At 41.6% G+C, this 13,106-nt stretch overlaps 2 protein-coding genes across 2 annotated transcripts in view; both read left to right on the top strand.

The window, feature by feature from the left end:
- espn (espin) overlaps positions 1 to 9,726 on the top strand; it is a 99,857-nt gene extending 90,131 nt beyond the window's left edge. Inside the window, exons 12-14 of the mRNA XM_036986946.1 lie at positions 7,153 to 7,232; positions 7,601 to 7,612; positions 8,372 to 9,726. Coding sequence (XP_036842841.1) covers positions 7,153 to 7,232; positions 7,601 to 7,612; positions 8,372 to 8,519 — 240 coding nt within the window. The 3' untranslated portion in view covers positions 8,520 to 9,726. The remainder of the gene's footprint in view (positions 1 to 7,152; positions 7,233 to 7,600; positions 7,613 to 8,371) is intronic.
- A 2,111-nt stretch (positions 9,727 to 11,837) lies between these two features.
- arhgef16 (Rho guanine nucleotide exchange factor (GEF) 16) overlaps positions 11,838 to 13,106 on the top strand; it is a 34,872-nt gene continuing 33,603 nt past the window's right edge. The window contains exon 1 of the mRNA XM_021615816.2: positions 11,838 to 11,998. The gene's annotated coding sequence lies outside the window, so the exon portion shown is untranslated. The remainder of the gene's footprint in view (positions 11,999 to 13,106) is intronic.

Raw genomic sequence — 13,106 nt, 5'->3', positions numbered from 1 at the left:
TGATATCCAAAGACAGGCCCTAATGTAGTGTGTGAGGTGGTTTTTCATCCAAATGTAATATAACATGTTATACATAAGCAAATCCGTTTGGACATAATGCAACCTATTGTATGTAACATAATTTGATCAAACAGGAATAATGCAGATTTTTTTTATGTGATAATGTAGAGAAGAGTTGGGCGAGGTGCCCCCTGACCCCCCCCCCCCCCCCAAGACACTGCACCCGTGGCATGCTCGAGTGTCATTCTAATGATATTTATTAGAGGTCGACCAATTAATCGGAATGGCCGATTAATTAGGGCCGATTTCAAGTTTTCATAACAATCGGAAATGGGTATTTTTGGGCGCCGATTTGACTTTTTTTTAAATATATATATTTTTTCAAATTCCTTTATTAAACTAGGCAAGTCAGTTAAGAACACATTCTTATTTTCAATGACGGCCTAGGAACGGTGGGTTAACTGCCTCGTTAAGGGGCAGAACGACAGATTTTCACCTTGTCAGCTCTGGGGATTCAATCTTGCAACCTTACAGTTAACTAGTCCAATGCAATAACGACCTGCCTCTCTCTCGTTGCACTCCACAAGGAGACTGCCTGTTACGCGAATGCAGTAAGCCAAGGTAAGTTGCTAGCTAGCATTAAACTTATCTTATAAAAAACAATCAATCATAAACACTAGTTAACTACACATGGTTGATGATATTACTAGATATTATCTAGCGTGTCCTGCGTTACATATAATGTGACTGAGCATACAGAAGCAGAAGCAGGTGCGTAAACATTCGTTCAAACAGCACTTTCGTGCATTTTGCCAGCAGCTCTTCGTTGTGCGTCAAGCATTGCGCTGTTTATGACTTCAAGCCTATCAACTCCCGAGATGAGGCTGGTGTAACCGAAGTGAAATGGCTAGCTAGTTAGCGCGCACTAATAGCGTTTCAAACGTCACTCGCTCTGAGCCTTCTAGTAGTTGTTCCCCTTGCTCTGCATGGGTAACGCTGCTTCAATGGTGTCTGTTGTCGTTGTGTTGCTGGTTCAAGCCCAGGGTGGAGCGAGGAGAGGGACGGAAGCTATACTGTTACACTGGCAATACTATAAGAACATCCAATAGTCAAAGGTTAATGAAATACAAATGGTATAGAGGGAAATAGTCCTATAATTCCTATAATAACTACAACCTAAAACTTCTTACCTGGGAATATTGAAGACTCATGTTAAAAGGAACCACCAGCTTTCATATGTTCTCATGTTCTGAGCAAGGAACTGAAACGTTAGCTTTCTTACATAGCACATATTGCACTTTTACTTTCTTCTCCAACACTTTGTTTTTGCATTATTTAAACCAAATTGAACATGTTTCATTATTTACTTGAGGCTAAATTGATTTTATTGATGTATTATACACTGCTCAAAAAAATAAAGGGAACACTAAAATAACACATCCTAGATCTGAATGAATGAAATATTCTTATTAAATACTTTTTTCTTTACATAGTTGAATTTGCTGACAACAAAATCACACAAAAATGATCAATGGAAATCAAATGTATCACCCCATGGAGGTCTGGATTTGGAGTCACACTCAAAATGAAAGTGGAAAACCACACTACAGGCTGATCTAACTTTGATGTAATGTCCTTAAAACAAGTCAAAATTAGGCTCAGTAGTGTGTGTGGCCTCCACGTGTCTGTATGACCTCCCTACAATGCCTGGGCATGCTCCTGATGAGGTGGCGGATGGTCTCCTGAGGGATCTCCTCCCAGACCTGGACTAAAGCATCCGCCAACTCCTGGACAGTCTGTGGTGCAACGTGGCGTTGGTGGATGGAGCGAGACATGATGTCCCAGATGTGCTCAATTGGATTCAGGTCTGGGGAACGGGTGGGCCAGTCCATAGCATCAATGCCTTCCTCTTGCAGGAACTGCTGACACACTCCAGCCACATGAGGTCTAGCATTGTCTTGCATTAGGAGGAACCCAGGGCCAACCGCACCAGCATATGGTCTCACAAGGGGTCTGAGGATCTCATCTCGGTACCTAATGGCAGTCAGGCTACCTCTGGCGAGCACATGGAGGGCTGTGCGGCCCCCCAAAGAAATGCCACCCCACACCATGACTGACCCACCGCCAAACCGGTCATGCTGGAGGATGTTGCAGGCAGCAGAACGTTCTCCCCGGCGTCTCCAGACTGTCACGTCTGTCACATGTGCTCAGTGTGAACCTGCTTTCATCTGTGAAGAGCACAGGGCGCCAGTGGCGAATTTGCCAATCTTGGTGTTCTCTGGCAAATGCCAAACATCCTGCACGGTGTTGGGCTGTAAGCGCAACCCCCACCTGTGGACGTCGGGCCCTCATACCACCCTCATGGAGTCTGTTTCTGACCATTTGAGCAGACACATCACATTTGTGGCCTGCTGGAGGTCATTTTGCAGGGCTCTGGCAGTGCTCCTCCTGCTCCTCCTTGCACAAAGGCGGAGGTAGCGGTCCTGCTGCTGGGTTGTTGCCCTCCTACGGCCTCCTCCACGTCTCCTGATGTACTGGCCTGTCTCCTGGTAGCGCCTCCATGCTCTGGACACTACACTGACAGACACAGCAAACCTTCTTGCCACAGCTCGCATTGATGTTCCATCCTGGATGAGCTGCACTACCTGAGCCACTTGTGTGGGTTGTAGACTCCGTCTCATGCTACCACTAGAGTGAAAGCACTGCCAGCATTCAAAAGTGACCAAAACATCAGCCAGGAAGCATAGGAACAGAGAAGTGGTCTGTGGTCCCCACCTGCAGATCCACTCCTTTATTGGGGGTGTCTTGCTAATTGCCTATAATTTCCACCTGTTGTCTATTCCATTTGCACAACAGCATGCGAAATTTATTGTCAATCAGTGTTGCTTCCTAAGTGGACAGTTTGATTTCACAGAAGTGTGATTGACTTGGAGTTACATTGTGTTGTTTAAGTGTTCCCTTTATTTTTTTGAGCAGTGTATTAAGTTAAAATAAGTGTTCATTCAGTATTGTTGTGATTGTCATTATTACAAATATATTTGTAAAAATCGGCCGATTAATCGGTATCTGTTTTTTTTTTTGGTCCTACAATAATCGGTATCGGCATTGAAAAATCATAATCGGCCGACCTCTAATATTTATACTAGTGCATTTTTAGGGTGTATGCTGTTTCACCTTTATTAGTTAAACCTCTACACGAGATACACTATGCTATCATTAAGCAGACACTCATACAGTAGGTTGTCCTCATTATATAGATTTGACAAATATTCCCTTAAAACTCTACAGTTACAATTGACTATCACTCTTTACTCTTGCATATACAGTTATTGATTATGAATAATAGCTTCATATTCAAGAATTATGATCACTTTTACTTCTACAAATTGATAACCAGATCAGGGCCATGTATTCCTTGTCCTCAGTTTCACACATAATGCTTGATGCACTAGTTGTTGCATGAGCTCAAAGGCAAGGAAAGTACAGTAGGTCTCCAGTGTTAGGTTCAAGTGTTACTCAATGGCTCACATGCTGTCTTTTTACCCCAGCCTGTGACCTTATCGGGATGTACACATTGCACACCTTTTCAGTGAGGAGCCTGTTGATGATAGCAGGGTTTGTATTCAATGGGAATGAATGATGCTTTTGTTACGGTATTGTTTTGCATCAACACTTTCCCACGCCGATATACCAGCAAACGATTTGGTCAGCCGATTTCATTTTCATTCTTAAATCCTTCAGATTGCTGAAGACGCATGGGGTAGAGTACGAATATATCCAGTATATCGTCACACTTATGTAGATATTGCAGTTTATACTTTTTGAGGATTTATTATTCAAACGGTTTTGCATTTAGATGTGTGTTTTCTGCATTTTTTTCCCCTCCATTTGTTACATAATTTGTTCCTATCAATAAAGTTTGAGTAAGTAACGTTTTGTTTGATTTGGTTGACATTTGAATGCTTTGTTTAGGAGCAGGTCAAAGTCAAATTCATGAGGTGACAAGAAGCTGACCACTTCAGGGTGTTATTCAGTGGGGTGCAATATTCCAAACGTTCCAAATAAAAATGTCATGTGCAGAGCGGCTTTTTTTTTTTTTTACATGACAGAGGACCTTGTATTTTCTACACAAAACATATCTATCTGATCGATGTGTAGCACCTACATGTAGCACCCTCCTTAATTACCCACAGACATTTACGTTCTTTTGTCATTAACGATCAACGGTCTAATCTTTCTGCCTGAAACTACTTTTCAAGAATCCCCTGTAGAGCCTGTTCATGATTGGTTCTCTACTGCCTTTTCATAGGTCATGCAAAGCTCCCCGTTCCCAATTAGCCTAGTATAATTTGATCCGTGCAATGAGCCTAAATTGAGTAAGAGTATAGTGCGCTTAAAAAAACAAATTGTGCTTCCTTTCGCCCTACTGGAGTACTACACCAGTATGCACAACAAGGGAGCCAGTCGATGTGGGTATTTCTACATTTGTCAACCAACGTTTATTGCTCTACTGCGACAGACAGCCAAGGCAGCAAAGACACATTTTGTCATAGTGTTTTCTCGTCGTCCAGATTAAATTCCGCCCCCCTGGGCTAGTAACCCTCTTACTGTCACCTGCTGTCATGCTAGTGAGAGGTCGCTTATACTGAAGCCACAAGGAGGTTACTCCTTACAGTGGACAACTTCTGATCTACTTTAAGCCAATCAATCCGAGGTGGGAGGCACTCTCGTCTCGTGGTAACCATAGCGATAGGTCTATACATAGATTTGAGTACAGGATGGAGTCAAGATTGTAGACTGGAGACATGGTTGAGATTGAGGGTACTGTCTAGATGTCCGGAAACCCAACAGACTATTATCTAAGGCAATTTATAAACGCAAACACCGGCCCCCCCAGCCAAATATTGATTATTAATTTGGACAGAATGATTGTCAATTTACACAGAACAAAAATCGAAACGCAACATGAGGTGATGGCAGCGGATTAATGGCATGACAATGGGCCTTAGGATCTCCTAACGGTATCTCTGTGCATTCAAATTGCCATCGATAAAATGCAATTGTGTTCGTTGTCCGTAGCTTATGCCTGCCCATACCATAACCCCACCATGGGGCACTCTGTTCACAACGTTGACATCCGCAAACTTATCACCCACGCGACGCTGTACATGCTGTCTGCCATCTGTCCGGTAGAGTTGAAACCGGGATTCATCCATGAACAGCACACTTCTCCAGTGTGCCAGTGGCTATCGAAGGTAAGCATTGGCCCACTGAAGTCTGTTACGACGCCGAACTGCAGTCAGGCCAAGACCTGGTGAGGAAGACGAGCATGCAGATGAGCGTCCCTGAGACTGTTTCTGATCGTTTGTGCAGAAATTCTTTGGTTGTGCAAACTCAGTTTCATCAGCTGACCGGGTACCTGGTCTCAGACGATCCCGCGGGTGAAAAATCCGGATGTGGAGGTCCTGGGCTGGCATGGTTACACGTTGTCTGCGGTTGTGAGGCCGGTTGGACGTACTGCCAAATTCTATAAAATAACAATGGAGTTTATAGTAGAGAAATGAACATTCAATTCTCTGGCAACAGCTCTGGTGGACATTTCTACAGTAGGCTTGCCAATTACACACTCCCTCAAAACTTGAGACATCTGTGGCATTGTGTTGTGTGACAAAACTGCACATTTTATAGTGTTCTTTTATTGTCCCCAGCACAAGGTGCACCTGTGTAATGAGCATGTTGTTTAATCAGCTTCATGATATGCCACACCTGTCAGGTGGATGGATTATCTTGGCAAAGGAGAAATGCTCACTAACAGGGATGTAAAACAAATTTGTGCACAAACTTGGAGCGAAATAAGCTATTTGTGCGTATGGAACGTTTCTGGGATCTTTTATTTCAGCTCATGAAACAGGGGACCAACACTTTACATGTTGAGTTTATATTGTGCCTGTCGTTTTTCCCCGCTAACATTACAAGTAACTTCATCCATTTGCCAACTGTTGCATTTATTATAATTATTTTTAAAACAGTTTAACAATGTAGATGACCGTTGCAAGTTAAATATGACAATATTTTTGTTTAACGTAATTAGAGGAATTTCCTTGCGTCCCCTAAACAGCAATAGTTATTGTTACTCCTCCAGGTATGCATGTTTGAATGGATGCAAGCCGATATTGCGCGCTGAACGCCTATTCTGATGTGAGGCAATTAGTATCCAACCATGTCAATCTTGAATGGATGCTCTCCTGTTGTATTGGTAACATTAAACTGGCTTTGTCTCACTTTCCTTGCATGTCTATCAAATGACCCCCCCCCCCCCCCCCTCCACAAATGTTATAATTCCCTGGGGAATCATTAAACATGCAATGTGTAGAGATAAGCTTACCAGGATACTGTTGGATGGGGCCAGTGAAATGCTATGTGGGGGTGTGGTGTAATAGATCTGTAGCTATGTGAATATTAGAAATCCAAGATGGCTCCTCTCAGCCCCGCCTCCAATTACGACCTGAAAGAGGGGAGTCGGTCAAGTTTCAGGTGGTGTGTGCACACGCCTCTGTGTGCGTGCACGGTCCACAACCTGTCTGCAATGAACTGGGTTTAAGTTGATTAAAAATGTGTCTCCCTATGCCGCAGTCTGGCTGATAGAGTCTTTATACTAGACCTGAGTTCAAATACTATTTGAAAATGCTTTATCATGTCTGGAGTGCCAGATGGGCAGGGTTTGCAGTTTTGCAATTACTTTATTGGTTACCTTGCACCAGGCAAGCTCAATCAAGCCCAACCAAATAATTAGTAGGCAATGCCTATTCATAATTGGTTAAAATCCCATGATGCATACCGACATCATTGGAAATACTTATCTTCCTGTATCTTGTTTTACTACAATACATAGAAAGGTGCTGTTTTCACATATGTTGATGTTGGGGTGGTGCTGGAGATGAAGTTGATGCTGAATCTAATTTATGCTTAATCCCATCAGGTGTGTCACCTTTGTGAGCTCCATCATAGAAACAAGAAAGGATGGGAAAGTCTCAGTTCCTGGGAGGCTAAAAGGATGACTATAGTAGTGGAGTTGGAGACGGGCAGGGACAGTGTTACCAGTGGGGCCCCATTATGACAGATGTTGGCTCCTGTGTGTTTGGTCCTCTGCAGGTGGACGAGGAGGCGGCGCGCCTGGCATCCATGCCAGCATGGCGGAGGGACATCATGAAGAAAAAGCTTGATGAAGAGAAGTGAGTGAGAGACGGCGCCACCCGTCCCATTCCTCCAATCAGGAGACCTCGGGGTCTCTCCACTGTCACTCTGCTCTCTGATTTGTCCTCACTTCTGTCAATTTCTCTGGTTGTTTATGTCTGTCTGGTTAATGCTTTATTTCTTTTTTTCTGTCTTTTCCCGACCTCAAGTTCAGTTGGGTGGGTTGATTCTAAAATTTGCAAGTCATGTAGATCCTGAAATGTTTAGAGTATATAGCTAGCTACCTACTGTTACCGCTATGCATTCTTTCATGTAGTCATTAAGTAATGTAACATTTTGAATGCCATGGATTAATACTGTAATTACTTAAATTCCCCATTGTGCTTATCTTCCCCGGGACGGGCAGGGAGCAAAAAAGGTAAGAAATAAACATTTGTTATTATCATTGATGCCATATGGCATTTTTGGTTTCACATCATTGCTGATTGTTGATCAGAGTTAGTTCACTAACTCATCAATCCTGCTCCATGAAATACCATACATGCATTAAAGATATGGTTAAAACAGCCATAAGTCTATTTACCTGGTATGTATTTATGCATTACACCGTAACGTTGGTTTACCAGGTAGTTACCAGAAGTATCAAAAGTATCCATTGTTACCAGACCTGTGTCAAATATTTGAGCTGTGCTTGATTTGGTACAATGGAATAGTCCCAAACTCCCAGCTAATTCAAGAACACCTCAAATACTTCAATGTAACTTCTTGTTTTTGACCTAGGTCCAATTGTGATCTGGCCTGAAATTCAGAACCTGTTTTGTGCTTACATGCTACTCCTTGTACTCTGTGTCACTCCAAACATGGCAAGGAGTGTATTGATAGCTAAACAGACTGTTAAATGTGACCAAACCGAGCGAGCTGTACTGGGCTGGCCTGGTTACACATCTACCATAGTTTCTGGAACTGAGCTGGGAAGGACAATGTAAAAAAATTAAATATCAGAGCAATCACAGTACGGTTCGTTTTGGTTCTATAGTGTGACTCAGGCAATTGTTTCTTAATACCAGCTGAAACAGGACTGTGAAAAGGAAGTGTTACCAGTGACAGTCACTTGTTATGGTACACAAGCATTGAATCATACTGACACCTTGTATTCTCCTCTCATTGGTGCACTCAGAAAAGAGGAGGAGCGAGCAAAAAAGGAGAAGGAGAGCGAGGAGAAGACGGAGCAGGAGCGACTACGGACCCTGGGTTACGACGAGAGCAAACTGGCGCCATGGCAACGGCAGATCATCCTAAAGAAAGGAGACATAGCGAAACCGTAGACAGCCCTTCTCCATGGCACCCCCAGGTCCTTGCCCACATCAACCTCCCTGTCCAACCCTCTGCACCTTCATTGTAAACCCCCCCAACCCAACTACCATGAAGACCCTAAGTCTTGAATCATATACACTAGCTTACTTTACGTCAAGTTGTTTAACATGACACTTTGTAGAAAGTTCCCACACATTACCGTACACTACCACAACCTTGCTCAATGTTGGGCTCTCTTGTGGGGGATTGTGGGAAAAGTAGTTTTTTACTGTGGTGATTACATCTGTCATGGCTAAATGTCCAGCCATTTTTCCTAAATGTCATCTGTTTTCCTTGCATCTGCCACACCCACTACTTACATTGATAACTGAGCTCTTAAACTCAACTGTTGTAGGCTACTTACTGTATGTTTGCTTTTAGTATGGAAAGTGTCATGGTCAACGTAATAAGCAACAGCGTGTTAAACATAATCTCCACTAAAGTGTAATTCAGAGTGCAATGACGCAGCGATGCAATAGTCCGGCATCCCATTGTGACATAGCTACGAGGCTCTGAGGCCACCGTCCGCGGGGGACGTACAGCCCAAATGCGCACCTCCCCCATAATTCCCAACCAACGCGGCTCGTCGTACACGTCCTCTATTCATTTGAATGTGTTGATAGTTGGAGAAATTGCTGGAGCTGTGCTGAGAATTTGAAACGGAGGAAAGCCAACGGTCCAATATTCTAGAACACTGCTGCGCGTACACATACACGTTTTGGACTCCGATAGATGCTTAAGACTTACATATTTGTTTTCCTATGACAGCAGGCATTTCTATACTGCGTATATCCTAATCTGCATTTAATGCACAAAGACATGGAATCAGGCCATTCTACGTAAGGATGCTATTTCTCACCGAGCCCATCTGAACTGCAGAGATATTATTGAAACAGATGGGAAATTGATAGAGGTCCCTCCTTTACATGTTGTCATTTTTTTCAGTGGACATGAATATCATGGTTTTAAACTGCAACCATAAACATTTTAAAAATGGGTTTCATTTAGCTAGTTCTGGAAAGCGTAATTTAAATAACGTATCATCTTTAAATGGATAATTAATACATTGAGCATATAACCCTTTTTTATTGTTTCAATGAATGTCGCTAAATGTTAAGTTATTGTGATCATGGTGAATTGTTTGTGTCTTGCATATTGTGTCTTATGGATGTCATCATTGTCTGTGTTGTCAAAACAAAAGCACGCCTCTTGTTATCCAAGAGAATTGAAGACCCCAGACCACATTTCACAACCACGCCAAGAAATATCCATGCAACTTTGAAAAAAGACTATTTAGCAAATCTCTTGAGTTCAACAAGCAAACATGTTTTTTTTTATCTGGAAAATATTAGGGGCACAATCGTAACAGAAGTCTGACCAGCAAACTGAATGTTGCAAAAGTCCCCAAAATACATCAGTGACTCCTGTCCTGTGACCTATATCTGGTTTGCCCCAGTAAACCTTGGAAGTTAATATTTTATGAGCAGATCCCTTTACTAGAGGAGAATGTTCTCACTCCCCCCCCCCCCCCCCCCCCCCCCTCTGTGTGTGTGTCTGAGAGACACAAGTCCTCGTGGATGCCCTTATTCTTTGTGTGTTCTCCCGCTAAAATTAAACACTCCTTCAATTATGTTGCTGTGGATAATACCATTATGTGGATCACAGGAAAATGTTGGCTTTCTATTCTTTCTCATTGTTTTCCTATTCACCTACATTATTATTTTCAATCCACCTACAGGTTTTAATTTAGGCAAATTGTGTTTTTTTTGTTGCCAGGGGACCAAACTAAAGGTAACTCGGGCATCATCTTTCTCAGAAATGACCATAGACGCATTGTAGGTTTTATAGGTGGGTAGACTGTGCACTGTAGTTGTTGTGGCTAGAGTTGTTGGACCTCAGAAATGTGCCAGATGTGTCTTTCTGAATGTGTATATAACAAATATATGGGAACCCCTCAATGTCAGAAAATGTGCTGTAGGTTTACTTTGTATATTTTGGGTGTATCAAACATATACATTACATACATAATATATTAGGAAGTGCATGGTCCTTTGTTGAGAAATCATTTGGAAATATTCAATTCATTGGATGCCATATTGATGTTGAAATTTAAAACTATGTAAACGTCATTGCCATTAGAAGATTTTCTATACATAAATACTGTATATAGTAACCCTCAATACTTGTTTCATTGTTCCAAAATTGCATGATATTACAGTTCTCAGCCTTGCTTACATAGATTATTGCTTCATTAATGTAAAACTATATTTTCAGACTGTCAAATGGAATTAAATAAATAAATGACAATTTACTGCAATCTTTGATCTTTTTCAGTTGATTCTCTACAACTGCCTTGCACATGTAATATAGCTGTAAACACACTAGATGGCACCCCAGTCATATAGCAAACTCTTCACCAGAACAGGGGAGATCTGTATCCTGGAGTTGGCCCCTAGAGCGGGAGGACCATAGGGGTTATATCAGGGTCTGTAGGCTTACTAGTCAGTCAAAACATACATCTGTGCGATTTTCAGTCGTTCATTGGCCATTTCAACTAATGAAAATATAAATGTACGTTATAAGAATGTGATTTACAGTATTATAATACTTCTCCATCATAATACCAAAAATGAGAATCTACTCCATTGTTTTGGTTGCCATAAGAGATTTGTAAACACATTATGGATAGCTTCAAAACAGGTGGTAAATAATGTTGTCATGCAATATAACTTTTAGCACAGAGACTGCTATTTCAAGTGGAATTAGAGTTTGAAAATGTAATGAAATGCCCCTTGTAGGGCAGGCTAAACCCTATTGCTCTTTTGTTTATGTAGGTTTATTAGTAGGTCCTATTTTATGGGTCGACTAAACAAGCTAATTTGTAGCTTCAAATTATGTTGTAATTGTTTTTCTCTCAATTTAATCCACTGACAAATGAAATTCAATTTCAAAGGGATAATCTATCAATTCAGTTACATTGCAATGGCTTCATATTTAACAAATGCTTCTCTGGAAAATATTCTCGCTGTTTTGACAGCAGATTTAAGGTCGCGTTCACCTGCTCAGACGTTGCAAGCGTCAACCAACGTTTGCGTGTTACGTTATAGACTGTGTCATCCACTGACAGATTGCTCCAACATATATGGTTAGCTGATACTTAAAATACCTATCCAGGCATTGCAAGATCTGGTATGCTTCAGCAACGCCTGGGCAGAGGAACGCGCCCTCACACACCTGTAGTGACGTTGCATGCACAGATTGATGGGCTCTGTTATATATGCAAACTGAGGAGGAAGAGAAGGAAAAGTAGTCTACACGAAAGGGAGTCAATTTAGCCTACTTTTTTTTTTTTTTTTAATTCCGCGACTGTTTTGCTGGACACTTTTTGAACACATGCAAGATATATAACACGTAGTTGTTTGGAAGATTACCTTTTTTTCGAGTTGGACAGGTACAGTAGTACTACATTCATAAATCGTTTTTAATTGCTTTTAGTTTAGAGCTGTCGTGGCCCGTGTGAGTGCGCGACGCTCACATTCCTTTCTAATCAACTTATAAACGGTGAAGTTTTCAGGAGGTGCACCCACCGTGCGTAGGCTATTGTTTTATTGACGTTATGAACAAAATACGAATATGTGATAAATGGGTTTGTTACAAATACTGCATCGATACACTTATTCGTATTTTTGTCCCTACAACGTTGTCTTTGCAAATTATAGACTAGCTACCATATTGAGATCCCATTGCCTACAGCAAACTACGCGTATTTACCATACTTTCATTCTAACTTTTTTTTTTTTTTTAAGTGTACAGTCATTATGATTTATAAACCTACAGTTACGCAATCTACATGTGTGATAGATATGGGTGATGCTTGGCTGCAGTGAAAGTCGTTTTTCCCTCAAGGCTATATATGCGTCTGTAAAGTAGCCTACTCGGTTTATTACAAACTGTTATAAATGCAGTTCAGTCAGTTCACATTTGTGTTGGGGGTATGTTTGAGCGGTGAGTCATGGGTTGATTGCTGTGTTATTCCGTTGGGAACGTACACAGTTAAAGTTGCAATATGTAACTTTTTGGGCGACACGACCAAATTCACATAGAATTGTTAGTTATAGATCTACCATTCTACTTGAAAGCAAGTCTAAGAAGCGGTAGATCTATTCTGTCCTATTTCTATGCTTACCATTCTTACGTTTTGTTTTTGCATCTTTTTTTACTTTCGGTTTCAAACAGTGGAAAATATAATTCACAGCGGTTTAGATGGTACAATAATTCCATACACTAGTTTATTTTGTCACAAACCGAAATTAGGCGAACTATTGGCGTTTTAGCAACCAGGAAATGGCGGAGCGATAGAACAATAACACAGATATTTCACCTGATATATAAATGTGAAGCATCTGCTTGGCGTTTCCACTCACTACCAAATATGGTAGTTAGAGAACCCCAGTCGCCGGTAGTGGGAGAAGATGGAAGGAGATTCATTTTGACCGACATTCTGCGAACAATGAAACATTTGATCTCCGTACAAATCTGCTTTGAACAGAGTGGACTAC

The sequence above is a fragment of the Oncorhynchus mykiss genome, chromosome 9 (assembly GCF_013265735.2).
Source record: "Oncorhynchus mykiss isolate Arlee chromosome 9, USDA_OmykA_1.1, whole genome shotgun sequence".
Taxonomy (NCBI): Eukaryota; Metazoa; Chordata; class Actinopteri; order Salmoniformes; family Salmonidae; genus Oncorhynchus; species Oncorhynchus mykiss.
The sequence above is the reverse complement of the archived record's forward strand: the minus strand, read 5'-3'. Positions and strand labels throughout refer to the sequence as shown.